This window comes from Rhinolophus sinicus, chromosome 3 (genome assembly GCF_057876585.1).
Source record: "Rhinolophus sinicus isolate RSI-liver-muscle chromosome 3, RSI-T2T, whole genome shotgun sequence".
In the NCBI taxonomy this organism is placed as follows: domain Eukaryota; kingdom Metazoa; phylum Chordata; class Mammalia; order Chiroptera; family Rhinolophidae; genus Rhinolophus; species Rhinolophus sinicus.
This window is the reverse complement of record NC_142503.1, coordinates 99,160,477-99,186,288: the sequence shown is the minus strand read 5'-3', so window position 1 is coordinate 99,186,288 and position 25,812 is coordinate 99,160,477. Positions and strand designations below refer to the sequence as shown.

The 25,812-nt window shown below is 40.8% G+C and overlaps 1 protein-coding gene and 1 pseudogene across 7 annotated transcripts in view; both read left to right on the top strand.

Moving 5' to 3' along the window:
* The window catches only part of RABGEF1 (RAB guanine nucleotide exchange factor 1), a 60,664-nt gene extending 38,198 nt beyond the window's left edge, over positions 1–22,466 (top strand). For 3 of the 7 annotated variants that reach the window (XM_019717610.3, XM_074328483.1, XM_074328482.1), the window contains exons 4-9: positions 408–574; positions 9,803–9,884; positions 11,194–11,326; positions 13,620–13,711; positions 17,989–18,245; positions 21,577–22,466. In XM_019717610.3, the coding sequence (XP_019573169.1) occupies positions 408–574; positions 9,803–9,884; positions 11,194–11,326; positions 13,620–13,711; positions 17,989–18,245; positions 21,577–21,975 (1,130 nt within the window). In that variant the 3' untranslated portion in view covers positions 21,976–22,466. Of the gene's footprint in view, positions 1–404; positions 575–9,802; positions 9,885–11,193; positions 11,327–13,619; positions 13,712–17,988; positions 18,246–21,576 lie in introns of all 7 variants that reach the window. The other 4 variants (XM_019717609.3, XM_019717608.3, XM_019717605.2 and 1 more) reach the window with 2 other exon arrangements.
* LOC109438040 (grpE protein homolog 1, mitochondrial pseudogene) lies at positions 4,180–5,124 on the top strand (annotated as a pseudogene).
* Positions 22,467–25,812: the final 3,346 nt, after the last annotated feature.

The following is a 25,812-nucleotide window of genomic DNA, read 5'->3' as shown; positions in this document are numbered from 1 at the left end:
AAGGTTGTCTAACATTTTGTAAGTCATCTAACATTTTTGTGCTGCTACTGGTTGTTACTTTATTTGTTCATTAGTTTTGTAAACTGTTCAAGATGGTGACATTTCAGTATTAATGATTATATAGCTCAAAGTATCATATATTTTGGCTAAGAAAATATGAATAGAGCAACTTTTAATTGAATAGGGATATCTTTTTGGTCATGTAGTTTTATCTACTTGTATTCCTACTCATAAAATAGATTTAGCTTGCTTTAAGGAAAGTTGTGCAAATATTTAAACATAGAATAACTTAAATTCAAGTTTAACTTTGATTAAGCATAATTTAAATAACCTTAAATTAGATACTTAAAGTAATTCCATGCGTGGATCTTCTATGTAATGAAACTTATTTTTAATTTTCCCAGCAGAAATTCAGGAAACCAAAGCTCCCAGTCCTTCCATAAACCGGCAAACCAGCATTGAAACGGATAGAGTGTCTAAAGAGTTCATAGAATTTCTCAAGACCTTCCACAAGACAGGCCAAGACATCTATAAGCAGACCAAGCTGTTTTTGGAAGCAATGCATTACAAAAGGGTAGGTTGAGAATAACCACTGAGAAATAGAGTTTTGGTTTTAGGAAAGATCTTAGAGATAATCTAGTATAATTTTGTCATTTACACCTGAGAAAATCAAGACCCGGAGATGTTAAGTTACCTACGAAATGCCACTGTACCAAGTTAAAACCTGACTCCCGGGCCAGTACTTTTCCACTGCAACTCAATGGTATTTGGATCATCTTTGTGTGGAAAGTGTGACATCCAAACCACTTTTATTGCGTACTTTAGTAATGAGCCTTCCTAACTTGACACCTTGTAAACAGTATAAACTGCCGTAGTAGACCTTGAGCTCTTGAGTTAACAATTGTTAGACTAGCAGCAATCATTTTAGGGTATTTTTGTTTTTGTTTTTTGTATTTTGATTTTCAGTTTTCCTCTCATTATTAAGGTAGAGAAGGGAAAGCTAGAACTTAGTTATTGAAAAGGACCTTAGCAATTATCTGGCTTTAGTCCCTTTGTTTTATAGATGGGCAAGTTGAGAGCCAGAGATGATAAGTGACTTATCCAAGATTACACAACCAGATTCTGCCAGTGTCAGAACTAGAACTAGTGTCTTCCACACATGTCTTTAATTTCTAACCCATAATTTCAGTTAACAGTATTTCATAAGACTACCTGTAAAGGGACTCATTTTGTAAATAGTGATTAATTCATTTGTAACATTCTTCACTCATTAAATTTAGAATTAGCTCTAAAAGTCCTATGGAGTGAGGAAGTCTTGGAGAGAAAGGAAAAGGGAATTAGAAAAACAGCAAGGTGATTAGCTGCTTAGCTATATTTTACCTGTGGTCAGAGATAGGCTAATAAACAGTTGACGTCTGTCAAAATATTTTTTAAATATTGCATTCAGTTAGTAAAGGAGAAAAGAAGCTTTCTTGGTTTTTGGTGTGCAATTACACTGAGACTAAATAAGCAGCCCTCCATTTTTACCCAAAGTGTTTGTAAGCAGTAGTGACATTTGGAGTTAAAACAAGCAAGATATCATTGATGTTTTGCGTTAGAAGCAATGATAGACCTCTTTAATATGAAAAAATTCAGAGTTTGTGTGGTGTACAACTTTCATTTTTTATCAGAAGTAGAAACTAAGGTTCTTTAGCCCACGTGAAATGTTTAGAGAATATTTATACTGTAGTACATATAGCATATACACTGTATAATACTATATTTTTTAAACTGCTTAGCTCAAATTTGTTCATTTTTCTTTTGCTCAGAAGTGTAATGTGCCTGTGTTCTGTAATAATTTAGTTGACTTTTGAATCAATATACTAAAGTAAAGAGGTAATTAACTGGTGCAGATACTGCCATACTTAACTCTTTTCAAGGCATCATTAATTGATATCAGAGACCTGGATATGGCTTCAGAGTCCTCTTTGAGAGCCACTGTGTAACCTGTTCTCCATTTCTACACTACCACTAAGTGTTTCATGGTTCAGTGGCCAAGTCCTACGCATGTTCAACACCTATCTGATAGTGAAGAGACGTTTGTTAAGCCGAATGTCCCTGGGGAAGCCCTTTTGCCTTTAGCTGCAACTTAATGTTGTTTCAAGTAAGTAAAACAGTTTTTATACCCGAATGAAGCAGTCTTATACCTGACTAGATTCAAATCATATAATCATACAAATCTCTTGAGAGAATTGTAGTTCCTGTGAGGAAATGAAGTATGTCATAATGCAAGGTGCCCTCTGTACTCAATTCATCAAAACTGCTTAAAAACCTTAACTTAATGTTATTCTCGCCAACTGAACTTTCTAGTCATGTTGTTCTAATGATCTACTCGATATGAAAATTCATTCTTATCTGTTTGAAATTGCCCCGTTGATATTGCCATTAACTGATAATTCTTAACTGCATCCCACAGTATTATTCTTCCCCAAAATTTTGAGTTTCAGAACACTGAATCGTTCTTGCCTCCATCTTTTTCCACTTCATTCCTGTTTTCTCCAATCCTAATGTATGCCAGTAGTGAGCAACCTTTTCTGCATGTGGGTCAAGTCTAGAAAATTAAATATTTTCAGAATTGCATTAAAAGTTTTTTTCAGCCATTTCATCTTTATTGGGAAACCCTTTCTCTGTATTTAGACGTTTTAAAGAGTTTTTCTTATCCGAAGGGGGAAATTTTGGCGAAAATTTCATTTAGCTCCTACATAATTCACAGAACACAGCAGTATTGCAATGTAATGCTTTACTGTTCAATAGGTAGACTCTTATGCAGCTGGTTTATTTTTCTCTTTTTTGGATTAATCTTATTAGATGCTTAATATTAAAATATGTATTGCTTTATAGACCCTTTCATATTCTTTAAAATAAGATATTTCTATTGCAAAGGAGACAGGCAGCTACATCATTAATGCAAAATCCATTCATGTTGAACATACAGTTGTTATCAGCTACTTTCTCGTTCTTAGAAGTCACCATAGCAAGAATTTAAATTAAATTGAAAAAATGGCCAGGGGTCAGAGGGGTGTATGAAGAAGTTAAGAAGAATTTATAAGGTTCATGTTTTTAAACTTCTTATCATTACAAAATAACTATAAGAATCGCACTGTAAGAACCAAGCTTCAACTAGGTCTAAGAGTGGCCACATATCCAGGGATGTATATGGTCACCAGTGAAATGAAGGATATATAAATTCCTTTTGTCATTTTGATAAAACCTTATGTGCCCAGGACAATTTTAAAGCATTATATAGATGTTAACCTTTCCTATCAGAACTAGAAAACTATATTTTCTAACTTAATGAGATCCCTGGCTTTGTAAATAATTTTTTTCCACTAATTTATTTATATGAAAGCATTTTCAAAACACACAGATTATAGTTAAATCAGAGTAAATGAAGCTCCTGGAGAAACTCTATTGCTGCCCAACTGTTTAAATCCTGCCTTTGCTAAATGTTAATATCCCTCAGATGAATTGTCCCCTATTCTGAAAGGGTAGCCCGCCCTATTTTTAAAAGTATAGCCAGTGTAACCCTCTACTTCTCAAAATACTGACCCTTTAATTTATTGAACATTACATTAAAACATTTTAATAAACAGATTTTCTGGGTTTCTCAGTGTGCAGTTTTAAAAACAAGATTCCTTTATTAGCTGTCATTCAAATATACTCCTTTTCCTTATTAAGGAAGCCATCAAGCACAATGTGAGACCTTTTGCTGCCTTCCCTATACTTTTTCCTGTTATTCTATATAAATTTGGTGTTGATTATATTATATAAACTTAAAATTCTCTGATAGTAATTCTCTTGTAAAACTTTTTCTAAACCTGACTGAAGAGAAAAAATATATATAGTTTAAAACATGGCTTTATCTTCATTTACCTTCTTTTCCCCATAATAAATAAAAAGAATAGGTATTCTTACATACCTTAAAATGACTTCACTCTTTAAAGCCATATGTGTATACAAGGAGTAGTTTGCCCTGCTATGTAATTATTGTTAAGAGAACAGAAGTATGTATCCAAAACAGTAACTTTAGTCGAAAAAATAGTCTTTAATTATGGTAAGAAAATCTTGGGGACGGGGGCAGTGACCCAGGTCCCAATATTAAAATTATAATAGAAGCAGCAAGGATGAGAAGTGAAGGAACAAGACAATGGGAAAAAAATCTGAGCTGTTGGAATCTATACATCATAAGAAACGAAAGTAGATAAAAGAGTTGATAACTATGTTGAAAGTGATAAATGAGTAAAAATAATCAAGAACATGTGTCGTAGAAGAATACGGTGATGTGTGAAAGAAAACGTGGAACATTGAAGGGCAGCCATGATGGCTCCATGGTGAGGCTGGAGAGATGCAGCCTCTCAGCTTTGGCGTTGTCTTTAAGGCCTTCTCCTGTTGTGCACAGCTATAAAACAAAAGAACAATGTCCAGAATGAAGAGGACATAGGTCAAAATGGAACAGAAGAGAGATACTCCCTCTACAGAGAAGAAACTCGTGGAAGAGAATGTCAAGTTTGAAGAGCAGCTGAAAGAGACTATGGAAAAATATAAGCAAGTTTTGGCCAGTACTGAGAACTTGTTGCAGAGGAGCCAGAATGGTGGAGGAGGCAGATTGCATGGTATTTGGGGCTTATGCAAGGATTTGTTAGAGGTTGCAGACATTTTGGTGGAGGCAAAACAGTGTGTTCCAAAAGAAGAAATCAGAGATGATACTCATCTGAAGAAACTCTATGAGGGCCTCACGGTGACTTGAAGTCCACATTCAGAAGCTGTTCATGAGGCAGGGCTTGCTCAAGTTGAACTGTTATAATTCAGATTGAGCCAAGCTTGACCCTTTCAGGCATGAGGCCTTGTTCCACATGCTGGTTGAGATGAAAGAGCCAGGCTCAGTGGTGCTGGTTAACAAGGTAGGGTGCAGGCTGCGCAGGGTACCCCCAGACCCACCCTGGTGAGCATGGTGAAAGAAGCTTAGCTGTGTCTGGAAGGGCTGTTGGTTTTTTGTTTTTGTTTTAACTAACTGCTATAACTCTTGAAAGTCTGGTTCACTTTTCTCATCTATGAATACTTTTGAGCTTTTTTCAAACATTGTTGGAAAACAGTGGCTAAACACAATTGCACCCTTGCGTTAATGAACTCTAACTCAGGAGCCTACTCATGGCTTTTTAGGGCTTCATGTTGAATAGCTTCACATACTCACAGAAGAGGCCAGCGGGACCCTACTGAAACCCTAGAGTATCATGAATAATGCTGTATCTGCCCAGACTGGTGACATCGCAGTATTTTAAATGAATGTAATGTCTTTGGGAATTCCACTCTGGCTGCCTGGCTGTGCTCAAGTGCACTGTTTCTTCTGCATCTCACTGTAGCTTATGAGCTACTGGAATACTTAACCCACACCACATTCCATTCAATGAAGGAAAAGCTAGAATTTAAACTTTTTTTGCTAAAAAAAATTTCATAGTGACCTTTGTGAAGAATGTATGTGGATTCATTTGTAATTAATAACTATCCAGCTGCAAAAAATGATCAACTACTGGTTTTTCCTTAGTGATGTAAAATGAACATAAGTAGTCTTAATAGTTCTCACCACCTTTATTTTGCCAGTAATTGAATTTGACAAATCAATTACTTTTACTCTGTTTTGTTCCTCTAAATGTAGAAATGTTTAAATCTGTATTCAGTTAGCTACTAATAACCTCAACAAATAGTCCCTGGTAAGACAGACTATCTCAATATATGAAGACTGCAAGCTTGGTATACTTTAAATGTTAATGTTAAATTTTTAAAATTTTATTTAAGAGAATTAAAGGCCTAATATATTTATTCTTCTTAAAAAAATATTGAAGGCAGCAGAAACTAGTAATATAGAAAAATAAGGACATGAAAGCTAAAACCTAAATACATCAAAACAGTTAACTGCAGTGCAACAGAAACTTAATAAACCCAGAAAATGATCACGGAGATCCAACTTCTGTAGATGGGAAATACAGATGAAATAGAAAACATAATTAAAGAAATAGTCAAATAAAGATTTTCAAAACCGGAGGTGAAAAAAAAAAAGACTTCAGCCAGTCAATTAAGAAAGTATACAGAGCCTCTCAGTATTAATATTCAAAGGAATACACCTACTTGTCAAACTTTTTAAACTACAAAGAAAAAACAATTTAGGAAAAAAATGTAAAAAGACTTTATATAGACATTATAGAAAAGATGATCCTAGACAATGGTTAGAGAATACTTAAGGAGAAGGGTTCATTTACACTGTTAAACTGTATTTTTTTCATAGAAAACTGTGAAAAAACCTTTTGGAATTTTGTAGACCCTAAAAGAATTTACCAACACAAACCTGCTATCATTTAGCCCTTAGGAAAGAACTCTGAAGGACTGGAGATTTACCCGACTTGCAAGTGAACAAATTAGCCTGCCATCATTTCATGGATACTGGCAGAAGATACAAGTCTCTTGGGTCATAAAAAAGACCAGTTTATAACAGCAGTGGGAGTAGCCAGAGTATATCAGCATTTGTATCAGTTCCCTGAGTACCAGTTCCCACATGGCAGTGCAGAGGAGACCACATAATGCCTGCAAGTGCAGTGAGTTGTTAGAGAAGTGGGTCTTTTTTTTTATTGGGCATGAGCTTGCCTGACCTTGCCCCAGAGGGCAACATTATGCTAACTTGAGGGGGGCACTGTCTCTGTTTCAAGGCTATTCGTTACACAGCTATCCTTGACTACAGAACAGAAGAGTACAGAACAAAGGCAGTCAGTGCCTCTCCTCACAAGATGTATGGAAATATAAAAGATCGATGTGGAATTGTCTCCCAACATCTTTACAGTATTATAAAGGGAGGAACAGTAATGAATGGCCACATTCATTCCTTCTTTCATTGAGCACTTAGCCCTACGCCCGGCTCCATTACAGGCACTGAGGATATGGTGGTGAGCAGTGCAGCAAACAATACACCGATTTATGATACAACATAGTGGTGAGGCCTGTAAGGAATCCAAAGCAGCACACAAGGACAGTGGCAGGGGAGTTGTTTTATATTATTAAAATACACTGTAATGAAGTGTAAATCTGTGTGTAGAAATAGAAAAGAATTTTCTGAATTGTAACGTAAAATTACAGTGTGTGGAGCTGTGGGAGGAATAGGTCACTCATTGGCACCAGTAAAAACGGGCCATTTATGCCTCTAAAAGGAGGTCACAGTGTTTCTAGTTAGAAGTGAGTACTAATGATAATCATAAGAATGAATGTAGTTTGTTCTAAGTGTTAAGATTTGGTGCAAATGAAAGATAACCATGTTTACGCTATCTAGGTAGATTAAAAGAATAGATAATCCATTGCAAAAAGTACATAAAATAACAAGTAAAATTGTAGTATCATAAAGGAAAATTAAAATATCACAGTTAAAATGTTAAAGTCCCCATGTTAAAAATGCAATTAGATTTGTAGGTTTAATAGTAAAAAAATTTCATCTCATAAACTCCATATGGTAGTCCATCTTCTGTTTATTTAAACCCAGTTTGCTTATTGGAAAGATTTGAGATTTATAAAATTATTTAAAAGAAGAATAAGAGCAAGCGAATAATGTGATGATCTCCGGAATGTATGAACTCATTCTTATGGACATGAGCTTCATGTCGCTGCTGCTTGGCTGTCTCCATGCAGGTCTAGGCTTGATAGTAAAACTAGTTATCTGAAGCAATGTTTTCAGGGGGCTTAAAATTGTTCAGTCCATGGATGTATTTGTCTAGTGATCTCTTTTGTACAAAGACGAAGCTTGGAAAATTTACAATAAATTTTTTTGATCAATTCATAGATCAGGGGTAGATAGGAAACAAAAGATTGAAGTCTCATTAGGAATGGGCAACACCAAAAGGAAACCATGTATTTCACATAGCCAGCATGCTCATGTAGAGACTACCCCCCGCCCTGATTTTATCAGGAAAATCCAAGGGAAAACAGAATACTAATAGAGGATAAATTTAGTAACATGAAGAGATAAAGTCCACAAAATTCAGTTACAGCAGAACATGCTAGTGATAAAAAGCCTAGGACATTCTTTGAAAATAGCAATTTTAAAGACAATAGCAGTAAATAAGATTAAATATTAATAGCAATCTAATATAGGAAGTTAGAGGTTTATTCAAAGAATTAAAAGACTAAGGATTATATCTGGGATCTAGCTGAGGAAAATAAAATTTACGAATACTTTGCAAGTCAATATGAATACTAATACGAAGTCTGCCAATTAAGTTTGCGAACTTGCCACCGTGCGCTTACATTGGCAGCACTGTACAAACAGCTTGGGAAGGTTTCATAACCTTGGTTTATCAGTGTCTCACAGCTGTGTTCATGTTGACGTGTGGCAGTGTCTTGCTGAGTGGCATTCATTATTGTGTGTTTTGTGTGTCGTCGCCAGAACATCTAAGCTTGAGTTAGAGCAATGAACAAACATTAAATTTCTTATTAAACTTGGCAAGAGTGGAAGTGAAATCAGGGACATGTTAGTCCAAATTTATGGGGATAATGCCATGAAGAAAACGACAGTGTACAAATGGATTAAACTTTTTTCTGAAGGGAGAGAATGCGTCACTGATGAAGAGATGTCAGGGCGGCCAGTAATGAGCAGAACTGATGAAAACATTGCAAGAATTCATCGAATTGTGCATCAAAATCGTCGGCTGACTATTGAGAAGCATAGAAGACCAAGTAAACATCGATAGAGAAACAGGAAAATCTTCACTGAAAATCTTTGCGTGAGAAAGGTGTATGCAAAAATGGTCCCGAAGAAGCTCACTGATGAGCTAAAGCAAAGGAGAGTCAGTTTGCCAAGACCTTTTGGAGAGGCAAGATGAGGTTTTGGGCTGTGTTATCACTGGTGAGGAAACATGGGTGTACCAATACGACCCTGAGACAAAGCATCAAAGTGCACAATGGAAGTCAGCCAATTCTCCAGGACCACGAAAGTTCCGTCAGTCCAAATCAAGAGTCAAAATGATGTTGCGATCCTTTTTTGATATCAGAGGGATTATTCATTATTAATTTGTAACAACTGGACAAAAAGTTAACAAAGTTGACTATTTGGAAATGCTGAAAAGGCTGCATGAAAAAGTTAGATGAAAACTACCTGAACTTGTGCCAACAATTCATGGCTTTTGCATCACAACAATGCACCAGCTCACACGGCACTGTCTGTGAGGGAGTTTTTAGCCAGTAAACAAATAACTGTATTGGAACACCCTCCCTACACACCTGATCTGGCCCCCAATGACTTCTTTCTTTACCTGAAGATAAAGGAAATATTGAAAGGAAGATATTTTGATAACATTCAGGACATCAAGAGTCATACGACGACAGCTCTGATAGCCATTCCAGGAAAAAGTTCCAAAATTGCTTTGAAGGGTAGACTAGGTGCTGGTGTCGGTGCATAGTTTCCCAAGGGGAGTACTTCATAGGTGACTATAGTGATATTCAGTAATGAGGTATGTAGCACTTTTTCTAGGATCAGTTCGCGAACTTCGTTATCAGACCTCATACCCATGTAAGAATATGTATATACGATAAAAAGAAATGAGAGGTCGTGGGGGTTATAATTAATATTTACGGATAAGCTTTTCTCCCCTGCAGAGTTATATACTATTTGTAAGTACTTTTGAGATTAGTACCAGTTTAAGGAGTGAGTTTTGGAGACTTCATAAAATTTAAAGCTTTACTCCTGATCTTTCTTCAGCTACCAAGCAACCTCTTTGTCCATTTGTTTCAGGATTTAAGCATCGAGGAACAATCAGAGTGCACTCAGGATTTTTACCAGAATATGGCTGAAAGAATGCAGACTCGTGGAAAAGGTAATCCTCTGTTAGCCAGCCCCTGAGGAGTTGCTGGTGGTTGCACAGGGCCAGACTGCTGGTCTCTCAGCAGTTTCTCTGAAGGCCTGCCTGGCTGGTGCGCCCACCCGTCCTACAACTACTACGACATTCTGGTAGCTGGTCTTATACTTAGCAGTGCCTTTGAATACCACCATGTATATCGTTCCGAGATAATCAGAGCAATTGGATAATTTATCGAGCAATGTTTAATAACCTCATTACGGGTAGGGGCAGAATCGATTAATATCCTTTGGGAGGCTTCTAAATGAAACCCCCATCTGGGAATTACCATCTTGGTGTTGTTCATGGTTATGTATTCTTTATGTGGGTTGGGGCAGGAAAAAATTGAGAACCACTGATTTAGCACTTTAGGTTTTTAGGGATTGTTTTTGAACTTGATTCCATTGATGTTAGATTTTAGGATGTACTTAACATACATGCATATCTGAGAAATCTGCCCCGTATGAGTACTTTGGAGGGATCGCTAAGGTTTTATAGTAAATCTCAGGAAAGTGAAAGGGTGAGTCTTGCCAGTATTCATTAGTTTTGGGAATTTCAAGTGCTTTTCTTTTTCTTTTTTTTTTTCTTTTTTAAAGATTTTATTGGGGAAGGGGAACAGGACTTTATTGGGAAACAGGGTGTACTTCCAGGACTTTTACTTTTCCAAGTCAAGTTGTTGTTTCAATCTTAGTTGTGGAGGGCGCAGCTCAGCTCCAGGTCCAGTTGTCATTGTTAGTTGCAGGGGGTGCAGCCCACCATCCCTTGCAGGAGTTGAACTGGCAACCTTGTGGTTGAGAACCCGGGCTTCAACCACCTGAATCATCTGACCACCCAGGAGCTGAGCGGCAGCTCATTGACTTCATTCTAGTTGCAGAGGGGCAGCTCGCTGGCCCATGTGGGAATCAAACTCGCAGCCCCGTTGCCCAGAGCTCACGCTCTAACCACCTGAGCCACCAACCTGCCCACAAATGCTTTTCTAATGTAGTGAAAGAGAGTGACCCATGTTGAGGTCTTCCCACCTGGGTGTTCATTAGGAAGACCTGACACCTGGTAGGTCTTGCCAAAACAACTTCAGTTATAAGTGAGATTCTATAAAAGGCAGTCCAACGGTGAGGTAATTTTTTAAAGGGTTTTTTGAGTGTAACACCTTAAACTTTTGTTTCTGGGTGTGTTTAATGTATTTCTAGCAAATTAGTTTTCTGCTATGTAGAAAGTACTATGAAAACATATTCTTAATTTCAAATGTCCATTCTCATCTTGAGCTTTTGTATCCACTTGGATATTTCAGTGCCTCCAGAAAAAGTTGAGAAAATAATGGATCAGATTGAGAAATACATCATGACTCGCCTCTATAAGTATGTGTTCTGTCCAGAAACTACTGATGATGAGAAGAAAGATCTCACCATTCAAAAGAGGATCAGGTAGTTGATTGTTTCACTTTGTCTTGTTGTCTAGTATGCCCCCTTATCGGTGCAGGATACGTTCCAAGACCCCAAGTAGACGCCTGAAACAACAGATAGTACCAAACCCTATATATACTGTTTCTTCCTATATATACATACCTTTGATAAAGTTTAATTTATAAATTACACACAGTAAGAGATTAACAACAATGACTAATAATAAAATAGAATAATTGTAACAGTGTACTGTAATAAGAGTTCTGTGAATGTGGTCTCTCTCTTTCTCTCTCTCTCTCTCTCTCTCACAGAATATCTTACTAAGTTTGGAACTTTCACCTTTTCACTTAAAAGAAGCACTTTACGGCTTCTCTTTGGCATATCTGAATTGCCAGCATCACTACTCTTGCATTTTGGGGCCATTATTAAGTAAAATAAGGGTCACTTAACCACAAGCAACTACGAAACTGTGACAGTCAATCTGATAACTGAGGCAGCTACTGAGTGACTAAGGGGTGGAGCGGATACAGTGTGGAGACGCTGGACACAGGGATGATTGACGTCCCAGACAGAACGGAGTGGAAAAGCACGAGATTTAATCAGAACACCACACAGTTTAAAACGTGAATTGTTTATTTCCTTTAATATTTTCAGACTGCGTTTGACCACAGGTGACTGAAACCTCAGAAAGCAAAACCGCGGATGGGGGGGGCTGCTGTACTGCTTTATAATGGGAAGCGGTTTCTGGTTCACAGCCTCTGCACATTCCCAGTTTCAATTCATTCCAATCCAGCTTGTCCAACTCCACCCCAGAGTCAGCACACTGAAACACTTCTTTTCCTTAGACATTGTTGGCGTAGAATATCATGCTACTAAGTGACTACTGACTAATGGGCAGGTAAAGCATACAGTGCAGATACGCTGGACACAAGGACGATTCACATCTCGGGTGGGACAGCAGGAGGTTTCATCACACTACTCAGAATAGCAATTTAAAACAGTAATTGTTTATTTCTGGAATTTTCCATTTAGTATTTTTGGACCACGGTTGACTGTGGGTTACTGAAACTGCAGAAAGTGAAACCATGAATAAGAGGGAATTGATTTACTACCAACTGTTGGAAGAACACATTGTGGGAAAACAGGGCGCTTGAATTTCAAACCTTTAGAGCAAGTAACAGCTAAGGTACCTGCCATCCTTAGCATATAAGCTGCTTTGTGGTGTCAGAAAGTAAAGGAATATGGTATGTTGGTAGGAGAGAAGGGCTCACATCGCCATCTTGCTTATCCATCTGATCCAGGTAGCTTTAGGTAAGAACCGTACTTGATGTTTGCATTGACGTCAAATCCCCAACATTTCTAAGGAGGAAATATCATTGTTTTCTCATTTCCCTGTACTGTCTTGTCGGGCAGGAAGCTGTGAATGCCCACAGCAAAGCAGTGGGTGTCGTTCTCCCACGCCCTGACCAGGCTGCTCACCTCTGAGCCATTCCTCCAGTCCCATGTTCCCACTGGCACTGGGCTGATAATACTGCAGAGTACCCAGACTTCCATGGCCACAGCGTAAGCCTTCGTTCTCTGCATTCCAGTGGCAGTGAGACACTTAGGAAATAGGCCATCAGGGTTGGGGACCGGGGAAGACTGAGCAGGATGAAGAGTTTTCTGGAGCAGAGGAGCCAGGGAATTCCAAACGGGGTTCTCAGACAGTGGGGCTGGTGACTGGTAGACCTACTGCCTGGTGTCACCAGGAGTGAGAAGTGGATAGTGGAAAGATGTAAGACACAGCCAGAAGTAACCAGATGGGCTTTGGGCTGAGGAGCAGAGAGAGACTGAAGCAGGCAAGTGGTGTGGGTCAGTGGCAGGAGGTCTGGAGTGAGGCTACGATGTGACCAGGGAGCTCAGTGACTCCAACTGGAGTGACACGTGCTTGTTAGCGTCTTACACAGGCTCTGATACACTTAGAAGTCAAGGGTAGAGCCACGAAGACATTAATGGTGGTGAGCAGGGAGCAGCAGGTATTCTCAAATCTTCGTTCTCAAGTATCTAGTGCTTTTAAGGCTTGGTGTAACCTCATTTCAGCCAGTAAAACTCTCTTATGCTTTTCTTGTGATAAGTGTAGAAGAGAAGCCTCACTCTAGGATTTTAGCTACTTTGGCACATCAGCTGAGCTAATGTGCAGTGGGGTGTGCTTGGGCCTAGGATTGTCTCATTGGTCGGTGGTGTCCCTTGCTTTCTCATAACTGAAGGAAATGACGAGATGAATGACTACAGTCCATTCTTGGAACTCTTCTTTCACTGTCTTTCTCTCTTGTAGAGCCCTGCACTGGGTTACACCTCAGATGCTTTGTGTCCCTGTTAATGAAGAAATTCCAGAAGTGTCTGATATGGTGGTGAAAGCGATTACAGGTCAGTGAAACTGAGACCTTTTATATTGGGATGATTTTCCCTTGAAGTTAACATTATGTTTTATAAATCTATACTTATTTCAGTGAGCAGAAAGACAGTATAAGTATGTCTAAAATGCAGACTGCCAGAGATATATTGGAATGTAGTAAAAAGGGATTTGCAAGACCGTTATTTTCATGAATTTGAAGCATTCTTATTATCAGGTAAGCTACTTCTCTTCACTTTCCATGACCAAGGTCTCTTATTTCTTGGGCATTGAACTAAATTAAGGTCCAATATGGCTAGGGTAAATGTCTTAAAACCCAGTTGTATTTATATATTCAAAATAAGTTTGGAGGGAGTGAGGGAATTGGTGAGGCAAGGTAATCCGCAAGCTAGAGTTACATATTAAAATGATGCTTTTAACTGGTTGTCAATCAGAGCTATGTTTCGAATTATTTTTCTGGTTTGTTCAGGAATTATATGAAGTACCCTAAATTGATGTGGCTCTGCCATTCTGGACAGGTCCAGGTGTTACTGGGAGGTACGTTTTCCTCCATTCTTGTCTTCGTGAAGGAAAGAATTCAGTCAAGAAAAGTTCATTAGTAAAAGCAAGGACACTCTGAGACACAGAACGGGCTGACCCAAGACAGGGAAGCAGCCCCTGCTTACATTGTGGGAGGGTTTTTATCTCCGTGGGTAGAATTGTCTCCCCCTCGCCCTCTCAGTTATTTCCCCCTCTCTCTGCTGAGGTGTCCCATCCTCCCCTCTGGTTCCCAGGGTTGTTTCTCAGGGCAAAAGTATAAACCCATTTATCTCCCATGATTTATTTGAGAAGCTCCTTAAAATGGTCCTGAGAAGCAGAGTGTATATTCTGATAAGTGGGATGGTTTCCCTCCCTCTCTGGCATTTTTCCTTCTTCTTACAGCATATCTTGTTCTCAGTATCCTGCTGAGCAAGCACAGTGCTTATGCCCCAAGTGAGAGCAGCTGCCAGGGGCTTCCTAATGGGGCTGGCTCTGTCCTTCTCCTGCTCACTTCTACCTTCCTACCTGCCCTATCACAGGCACCTAAGAAGGTTCCTGTTTCTTATTCATAGGAATAACTCAGCAGAAATGCAACACAAACATTTAAAAAACAAGAACTCCTAGACATCCAACCTTGGCCAACTTAAGGAGAAGAGTTGGAAAGACTTGCTCATTTAGAGATTGTTCATGACATTCTGCTGGGAGGGAACGTGGGTCAGCTGCTGTGAGAGTGTTGGAGGCAGGCTATCAAGTTGGCTCTTTTGGTTATAAGAACCAAAGACTCACTCAAATAACAGGAAGAAATGGCGGTTTGCTTAATATATTGTCCGTGTTGGAAAGGGGACCGAACTCTCACAGAAACAGCTCCAGGGCCCTTCTAGGGACTGGGTTACCTGCCGTTAACATTTTCCCACTTTCTCAAGTTCTATTCTCTTTTTATATTTTCTCATTTCAACTCTTGTTCTTAAATGAATTACTCTTTAATTCCCCATGTAGAATCTAACTGGCCTAGCTAAATACTGTCGTCTTGGTTGTTCACAGCTTTTCAGCTAGGCTGTGTCACAGGTCCAAGAACTGAGTCCTGTGGGTCAGGGCCCACCCCCACTCCTACCTTGTTCAGGAAACGTTGTATGAAATTGAGGTGAGAGCCTCTCAAAAGCCTGGATGTGGACCTTTTAGGCTTTTACCAAGTTCAAGACCAACTGGTTTATGTTTAAAGTCCTTTATAGGAATTTATGTTACGGACTCTTCTGAAAAGCCACAGGACAGACCTTGAAAAACCAGAAACTGCAAAGTGCCCAACTATTGCTTACTTAAAAATAGAACTAAGAAAGAGGATTTCAATACATTAACAGTGTGTTAATAGAATTTGAGAGGTGAAACTTTTCACTTTTCAACGCACCTGGGATTGAGTTTCAAGAGTTCTTTTGATACCAAAAATTCAGCCTCAAAATTTTAAAAACCTTTTTACTCTTTCTCATTTTAGCTCTGACATCTTGGCAATCCAAGTGCAGACACAGTCTGCCTCTGTGGGAACCAGAGGTGATATCACTTTCTTCCTGATCTAAAATTGTCAGCTTAAGTACAGGAGTGTTTATAGAGGACATTCTATAATAAGGGCCTTAAATGTTGAGACATCAGTTAAATTTCTCCAAGTCATCCCAGATGCTACTGATCAGCACTGTCAGTTTTGTTAATAAACATACCGCATGAGGCATTTTCCACTGTAGCTAACATCGCTCAGCTAGTGGGTGGGGCCAGGGGTGCCGCTAAACACCCTGCAGTGCATGGGTCGGCCCCCAGCAAAGGGCTTTCCAGCCCGAAGGTAGGTGGTGCCCAGGCTGAGAAAACACAACTTGGGAGTATAGCCTACTTTGTTTCACAACTCCGTTAAAGATGAGTCTTAGACGTCTGTGGAGACAGAGTATCTACACTCAGCCCTACCTTTCCTGCTGATTAGAAGTAACAGCCCCCAACAGAAGACACAAAGCAGTTGTCTGAGAACTCTGAAAAGTCAATAGTAGCAGGCAGATTGGGGGGAGGGCTATCATTACTAGAAGGACAGCTGATGCAGTGGTGAGTTTCCTGTTTGGTCAGACTGCAGAGCCTTGCAGATCGGGGACTTGCTCTGTGGGGTCGCAGTGGGGTGGGCGGCCAACAGCAAAGCTTCCCTCAGGCTGCAGGATGAAGAGTGTGGGAGAAATGCCTTGGATTGGGTCCCCCCTTCCACTCTCTTCCTCTGTACGCCCCTGGCCCTGCCCCTGGCAGTGGCAGCTACACGTGCATCCAGATAAAAAGTAATTCATTTTTTATTAACTTAAAACGTAAAGAATAAAGATTAATGAGAAAGTAGTTATTAGGTTGGTGCAAAAGTAATTGCGGTTTTTGCGATTATTTTTAACCTTCTAAACCGCAATTACTTTTGCACCAACCTAATAATTATTTAACGTAGAGAATAAATATCAACAATAAAAGGCTAAATAGGGTATATGGAAGTAGAAAAAATGGTAAAAAAATCTTCCCCAATATCTTTTTTGTAATAAGTTCTATGTAAATAGAAAAAGAAAAATAGACTGAGATATAGTAATAATTACAATGCAGAATTTAAAAATTAAGGTAACTAATAATAAAATAAGTGAAAATTATATAATTCACCAAAAAGGTGTATAAGTGGGGGGAATGAAAGCATTAGTAAGTTAAAATAAGGCCTTTGCACTCTTCAGCGTTTCTGTCCCCCACATATGGCTGCTGGGCCTGCGGGTCCCCACGTAGCTGACCTCAGGGATATGAGCTGACAGTAGAAAGAATGAGAGCAGCATATTTAGGCTGCTCCGTCCCACCATCCTGCCTAAATCTGACGCTTTTATTCCTGCTCATGGCGAGAACTGCTGTCAGATTCAGCCACCTCAGCTTTTTTCTTTCATGATGTTCCAGGTGGTAAAGCATCCAAAGACATACTCCCTCCCCTGCGTGTGTTGTTCTAGCAGTGAGTTTGTGCCAGCTTCTCCTCACCACTTCCCAGTCCTTGTGACAGAGTGTGTGCACACAAGAGCCCACACAGAGTGGGACTTCATAGTAGTGAAGGGCCGTGAACTAATTTTTTCCTGAGAGAAATAAAATGTTGATGAGATTAAAGTATACTCTTGCTTTATCCCTCTGCTCTGCAACGGGTTCTAAGGGCCCTAAAGTTTCTGTTGATGTTGGTAGCTGGCGGAGATTTACACGCTGAGTACTGGCCACTGTGGACTCCGTGGGGTGGGTTTCTATACCTGGGTCTTGATATCCAGTACAAAGATGCTTTGTATAGCGGCTGCACTTCTAAAAAAGCAGTATGAAAATTGAGTTCTAAACTGAGTTTTACAATTATTAAGAGAAACAGGAGCAGGAATAGGTTCGCATTTCTCCATGGCACTCATTAACAGTTTGCCATCAGGGTTTAGAATCGGAAAGACTAGGTTTTGAATTCCCCCGCCCCACATTAACTTGCTAATCAAACTTCTCCAGACCTCAGTTCTCCTAATAATAGTAGTATCCTTGCATCCTCTGAGGATGAAGAGAAACATGCTTGTAGAGCCAGCTGTTAGTCCCTGGCTCATGGTGTTGTGTTCTGTAAGTACCATATAAGCTCATATTTCCTGGCTTTGCCATTTCAGGTTTTCATCCACTCAGTTAACTGGTGGAGAAGGGGTAGCGAGCTGATCTCTGTGACTGCATAGCTCATGTTGCTGTTATGCAGTCGTTCTTCACTGGAGTCGTGTCTTCTGCCTTGTAGATATCATCGAGATGGACTCGAAGCGTGTGCCAAGGGACAAGCTGGCCTGTGTCACCAGGTGCAGTAAGCACGTCTTCAGCGCCATCAAGGTCACCAAGAACGAGCCAGCCTCAGCCGACGATTTCTTGCCCACTCTCATCTACATCGTCCTGAAGGGCAACCCCCCACGCCTACAGTCTAACATCCAGTATGTCACTCGCTTCTGTAACCCCAGCCGGCTGATGACTGGAGAGGATGGCTACTATTTCACCAATCTGGTGAGTATCTGGTTTCTTGGTATGACAGAGAGAACCATGATGTGACAGATCACTCCCAGGTCTATGGTAGGTTAGTGCTCCTGAGTTAAGGATTCGGCATAACTGTGAGAATGGCTGCTTGCTGTCACAGAGCATGTGTGACCAGGCAGGTAAACACCCCTCTCCTGGGACTGGACTCTGGGGAAACAGCCCCATGAGGGGTCGGCTGCTGTTGGCCACTGGCCACCACTCCCCGGGCTCCTGGATGTGAGAGCCATGCACTTAGGTGGCTTATTTCAACCATAAGCAAGTCACATCCTGGACTTGGACTCCTTTATTAAAAGACTTAGGGTTTATTTTTTGTTTTATTTCTGTAAGTTACATCTTAGAACTGAATACTGAGATATTTTAATAAAAAGTCAGGTTAGAGGATGTGAAATGATTTTCAACTATGTTTTTACAGTGCTAATTAATTCTAGGCAAGACAGTATTAAAGTATATGTATCTAAGTTATGCGTCAGGATACTTCCTTTTACTGACTGCTAAACTTCTGCTTGTTTGCTTAGACTAGATTTTCTGTCATGCTAATGAATTTGAGCTGCAAGACACCTTATGTGCTCTGTTTCTTGTGCTGGAAGTTGTACAGCATAATAAATAGGTAGGGACAGGAAGCCAGGGCACATAAGAACATGTTTCTGCATCAGTTGTCTAAAAAGACAGGTACTTGAATCTCCAAGCCTCCAGAAACGTGTGGTGATTGATTTTTACATCCTAAATAGTATGTATTCACTTTCGTACCTAATTTTGTGTTCGTATTTTTTTTTTGTTTAAGTGGGTTCCCAAAAGCATCTAAGCCTTAGGTCCCTCAGAACCTGGACCTGCCCCTGTTAACCACTGTCAGCCTTTGTGTTCACCTACCTGAGACTCCAGTGCTCTCGTCTGCGCAGGTGCAGGGACTTGGAGATGTGTTTTCACAATGATGTGTGGCCATTATTTGCAGTGTTTTTCATCCTTCCATACACATGGTTATTTGTACTCCACAAAAATGCTTTAGTGACTAAAGTACTCACATTTCTTAACGTAAGTGAAGCGTGCACTTGACTGCTAGAGAAGAGCCTTTTGGGTTAAGTTGTCTAGAGAACACGAGACAGTCTGGAACCCCTGAGTGCTGTGGAGATGGAGGCATGGAGAGGGGTGGCAGCGAGACTGGGAGCTGTCCGAGGGAGCCTTGCTTGTCACCCGCCTTGGGGGCTGCTGGTTCCCCTCCACCCTGCGGCCTCCTGGCGCCTTGACCTGCAGCCTTAACTGTGCTCGCACCTGCTGTTTTCATCCTGCTCTTGCCTGACTCGGAGTGAGCCTCTAGTCCCACTTCTCCTGTAAATGCTCTGGCAGAAGTGAAAACTCTGCCAGTTGCCATGGGAACTAAGTCTTCATTTTCCTTCCCTTTTTTTACACTTGCTGACTCCTTTGTTCTAGGACTGCTCATGGCCCTTGACTTCCACAACTCCATTCCTTCCTGTCTCATTGTAGGTTTGTGTCCTCTACTTCCTCTTGAATAGTCATTCCCTGGGATTCTGTCCTCTGTGCACCACTCTCCCTAGGCTGTCTCCTCTACTCACAGCTCTGCTGGTCACCTGTACAGTGATGACCCAGAGGTTTTGACCTCATGCTGAGCTCCACTTCCAGCTGTTTGTTGTGCCTCAAATTTAATTTGTTCAAAGCTGAAACTGCTTCCCCATGAGATTTCTTTTTCTTTTCTGATATACAGTTGACCCTTGAATAACATGGGTTTGAACTGCATGGGTCCACTTATATGCAGATTTTTTTCAATAAATACTGTAAATGTATTTTCCTTATGATTTTCTTAACAGTTTCTTTTCTGTAGTTTACTTTATTGTAAGAATACAGTATATAATATATATAAAACAGAAAAATGTGTTAATCAAGTGTTTATATTATGGGTAAGGCAGCTGGTAGGCTACTAGTTAATTTTGGGGGGAGTCAAAAGTTATGGGTGGATTTGCGACTCCGTGGGGGTTGGCGCCCCTAACCCCCATGTTGTTCAAGGGTCAACTGTGCACTGTTTGCATTGGTGGCGGTTATGTGCCCATCCCCCGCCAGGAGTGCTGGATCGCCTGAGACGCCTCCAGGTGAGGGGTGCAGTGGTTCCACACCAGGCGAGCCTGTGTGCAGGGCTCTGCTGGGCCACTTCCGTCACATGAATCAGTTGTGACAAAGCTTGGTGAAACACCTCTTCAAGAGACATTTGCTTTTTTATGAGTAATAGGATCATAAATTAATAGGATGAGTTTCTCATAAGAAATTTTGAGAGCTGCCTGTTTTCCCGTTTATACTGCACATTTTTCTTGTGAAAAATAGCCTTTTTTTTTTTATGTAAAAATGGTATGTGCCCCTTGTAGAAAAATGTTATCAATATAGGAAAGTATAACTAATGGGTGTCTGTTTCACTGAGCATTAGTTCTAGCGTTTCTGTACTAATAATTGTTACCATTTATTCATTGCTTTCTACAGACCTGTGAGCTAAGCACGTTGTGTGTTGTGTTCTTTAATTCTCACAATAAATCTGGGTGGGATTGCCCCCATTTTGCAGATGTGGAATCTTACAGAGCTTAGGTAACTTTCCTAGGGTTACACAACTCTGCTGTCAAGTGACAGAAGTGACAACTCAAGTTGACCGCTTTCAAAGCTTGTCCTTTTAACCATATGATTTAAACTACCTCTTTGAGGACCAGCGGTCCATGTGCCTCACCAGTCCTTGAGAACACACCCAGTGGCTGGCTATGCCCCCATGGACCTTGTGGAGCTGGCAGGGCCTCAGAAGGGGACAGGTTATGAGGTGTGCTCCTGTGTGGGGCGTGGAGCTCCTGGCCACAGTGCTTCCTGTGCATGGAACTTGGCAGGGAAGACGGAGCCTCTGACTTCAAGGGGTCTCCGGGTTTGCCCATGAGGAACTGGAGTAGCCAGTGTGGGGCAGACACTGCAGAGGCCTCCTCACCTGTGTCACCCCGGGCAAGGCCTGGTATCTGTGACCAACCAAGAAGAGAACGAACTTCTGACAGTCAGACTCCGTAGGACTGGTAATTAGATTTCATTGTGGGTTTTCTTGTAAAGGAAGAAGTGCATTGTTTCAGATGGGGGCATAAAGGAAACATGATTGGCTATGAATTGGTAGTTTTTGAAGCTAAAGTCTGTAGAGGTTAATTAGACTATTTTGTCTACTTTTCCTTCTGTTTTAAATTCGCCATAATAAAAGGATTTTTAAAAAATAGATTGGAATATTTGTAGTTTTCCTCATGTGACAATAATAAATAACCTTCTCTTGTTTTTGTAGTGCTGTGCTGTGGCTTTCATTGAGAAGTTAGACGCTCAGTCTTTGAATTTAAGTCAGGAAGATTTTGATCGATATATGTCTGGCCAGACTTCTCCCAGGAAGCAAGAATCTGAGAATTGGTCTCCTGATGCTTGTTTAGGTGTTAAGCAGATGTATAAGAACTTGGATCTCCTGTCTCAATTGAATGAACGACAGGAAAGAATTATGAATGAAGCCAAGAAACTTGAAAAAGACCTAATAGATTGGACGGATGGAATTGCAAAAGAGGTTCAAGACATTGTTGAGAAATGTCCACTTGAAATTAAGCCACCAAATCAGTCTTTAGCAGCTATTGACTCTGAAAATGTTGAAAATGATAAACTTCCTCCACCTCTGCAACCTCAGGTTTATGCAGGATGAGAAAAATGTCCATGGATAATATTTATTTGAGCCTAAATTGTAGCTAGCCCTTACCACAGTCCACTGATTGGATCTAGAGTATAACTTAATTGCTTATAAATGTCAGCATTTTTAAAGGTACAGTTTGTGGGGATTGTTTTTGTTTTGTTTTGTTTTCCCTGGCAGGGGAAGCTTAGTAAATAATAAAGCACTATTTATTTGAGTTATTGAAATAGATTCATTTAAGTCATGTGTGAAAATTTTATCTAAATCTATTTTTCTCCATGATTTTCCCATGTGCTTCCTTTGTAGCATTCAAAGTGGTTTGAATTTGGGTAAATAATTGCCTCTTAAAGGATAAAACAAATAAATGCTACAAGATGTATGTTTAAGGGAATTCAGTGGTACTTATTCTACAGTTTGAAATAATTTTATAATTGTAAAGATAGAAGATATATTGATAAGTCTGTAAAATTGTAAATATATTAAAAAAAGGAATGGTGTGTGCTGTGCATGGCCTTTCATGTCTTTTTAGTTTAAAGTGGTGTGTTGAATGTTGCCTTTAATCGCATTTTATTTGGTTTTCCCTACTAACGTGAATCTAGAAGTATTTAGACATGCTTCCCTTAAATATTGACTCCATCTTCAGCAGTATGGTGACCCTACCTGTGAGGTCCTGTGTAGTCAGACACTGCGACGTCACCGAGGTGCAGGGGAATTTTAAGTCCTAAAAGCCACTGTTCAGTATAGTCAGTTGAAGACTTTGAACATGCTTCTTGTCCATCTTTCCTCTGTTCATTCGGCAGATGTTTATGGAGCTCTTGGATGGAAGGGAGAGCTTGCCCTGGGTCACAGGACAGAGGAAAACGGGCTCTGCTGCTGAGAGCTGAATGGGAACCTCGGAGCTGTGGGGTGTGGGGCTCCTCTGCCTCCAGAGTGTACTCTTTGCGTTGTGGACAACCCAGACACATGCCGGTTTCTCAGCCTTGGTACTGCTGACATTTGGGGCCTGAGGGCTTTTTGGTGCGGGGGCGGCCCTGTGCACTGTTGGACGTTGGAAGCACCCCTGGCTTCTGGACCCACCAGCTGCCAGGAGCACGCCCCACAGTTGTGAAGAATCGTCTTCAGACATTGCCAGATGTTTCCGAGGTGGGGGGCAAAATCGCCCCCAGTTAAGAACCACTGATCTATTCTGTAAGCAGGAGAGTTCTCCTCCTGGTGATGAATATGATGTGACCAAAGAGCATCGCAGTCAGTGCTCAGAATAACGTTAGCTGACGTCTCATTCAATGAGGCCTTGTAGCCACGGTCACTGTAGGGCCTTTTCTAACTAAGATGTGCCATCTGTGGTCCTCCTCCCCGCAGTGGCCCCCCCAAAGATTATCAGTGTACCTGTGAGATTGTGAGTAATCCCCAGGGCAGCATGCTTGAACAAGGTCACATCACACATTCAGTAAAAAGGTTTCATTTACTTTCCTAATGTCTTGTTAATAATGTACCACAAATTTGTAGTGCAGTAATTTTGGGATAAAACTAGGGTAAGTATAAAACTTTATATTTTACTTAAATTTACATATAAACCCCATCAAGCTGACACATCCATTGTCATAAGCACTGAAGACATAAAGCAGTTCACTGAGTCAGCTGATCAAGCTCCTGTGGAATGGAATCAAATGCCAGTGAGAACTTGCTCCTAGAACTCTGGGCCCAAATGATTTTCACAGAAAGCTCCCCGCCAACCTGCTTTCTTTTCTATGTATTTTCTAGGTGCTAATCCAGGTATACATACTCTTAATTCTCCTGGGAATATATACTTCTTTTAGTCATTGTACATTATGTTTCTTAAGTAAAATAGACATATCAGCCTCCCATTAAAGCTGTCCTCTTGATTTCCGACATGCTTTAATTTGTTGAACTGATTGTTTTGTGTATATCTCATATTGGTTGAATTCTTCAGATACAGATTCTTGCCTTAGGTAGAGGCTTCCATTTCTCTTAAGTCAGCATCAATACTATGGCCACAGTTTCTGTTTCTCAACAAGAAGTATTGATATTTTATGTACTATAATTGTGATTAGAATAAATCTTTGGAACAGAAGTCTTTATTAATAAAGTTTCATGATCCTCTTCCAAATTGATTTTTGAGACTTCATCTTAGGAAAATATACATTATTAATGTTATGTTGTAAAAGCTACAGATATCATACTTTAAAATGAAACATTAGAGACATCCCAGTTAAAAATAGCAAGAGAAGGATGTTTGCTATCAATACAGTAGCATTGTTCTGAGTTTTACCCAAGGTATACAGACTTCAAGCAGAATTATAGGTAAAGGGGGAAAGGAGTTAATCTAATATAGAACAGGGCCGGCCCGGTGGCTCAGGCGGTTGGAGCTCCGTGCTCCTAAGGCCAAAGGCTGCCAGTTCGATTCCCACATGGGCCAGTGGGCTCAAAACTACAAGATTGCCTGTTCAACTCCTTGACTCACGAGGGATAGTGGGCTGCACCCCCTGCAACTAAGATTGAACTCGGCACCTTGAGCTGAGCTGCAGCTGAGCTCCTGATGGCTCAGTTGGTTGGAGCCTGTCCTCTCAACCACAATGTTGCCGGTTCAACTCCTGCAAGGGATGGTGTGCTGCGCCCCCTGCAACTAGCAACGACAACTGGATCTGGAGCTGAACTGCGCCCTCCACAACTACGATTGAAAGGACAACTTGACTTGGAAAAAGTTGTGGAAGTACACACTGTTCCCCAATAAAGTCCTGTTCCCCTTCTGTCGTGCTGGGCGGCCTGCGGGTTCTCTGCTCCCGCTCCCCACACAAGAACGCAGGATATGGTGAGGCCAAAAAGGAACACCCACAGAGCCATACATAGGGGAGTCATACCACTATGGTCTCACTGGAGGCTGGGTTCACTGGACGTGCGACCTGCTGTCCGTTTTTCTGCCAACTGACCAACGACTCTCCTCCACTCTCCTCGACTCTCCTCCTCTACTCTCCTTGGCTCTCCTCCGTAGCCGCAGCAGCTATATTAGCGGCCAATTGGCTAACTGGCTACAGCCGACGGCCAATCAGCCACAGCTGACGGCCATCTACCACCCGAGCCAGCACCTTTCTACGTGAGGCCGAGAGCCTATAAACTACTCTCTGGGGCTCTGGCCCCACACCTTCCCCACTAAAATCTAAAAAAAAAGAAAGAAAAGAAAATCTAATACAGAGCGATTATAGCCTGGTAGTGAGGACATGAACTAGAAGGCTCTAATACGGTTTTGAATTTTGACTCTGCCACTTATTAACTCTGGCCTTGGACAGGTCCCTCAGTTTTCACATACCTCGTCTATGAAATGGGGATAATAATAGTACCTGCTTCAGGGGGTTGTGAGGATTAAATGACTAAGACACTACGTAGCAATGCTAAGTGCTCAAGTGATGCCATTATTTGTAGGTGATCTTTCTATGTAGAAAACCTGAGAATTGATATCAAAGCTATTATTAAATTTCACTAAAGTAGTGAGATATAAAATGTTAAAGGAGCTATTAAAAGTAACTGTACAGGGAGCCGGCCCGGTGGCTCAGGCGGTTAGAGCTCCGTGCTCCTAACTCCAGAGGCTGCCGGTTCGATTCCCACATGGGCCAGTGGGCTCTCAACCACAAGGTTGCCAGTTCAATTCCTTAAGTCCCACAAGGGATGGTGGGCTCTGCCCCCTGCAACTAAGATTGAACATGGCACCTTGAGCTGAGCTGCCTCCCGGATGGCTCAGTTGTTGGTTGGAGCGCAGGCTCTCAACCACAAGGTTGCCAGTTCAATTCCTTGACTCCCTCAAGGGATGGTGGGCAGCGCCCCCTGCAACTAAAAATT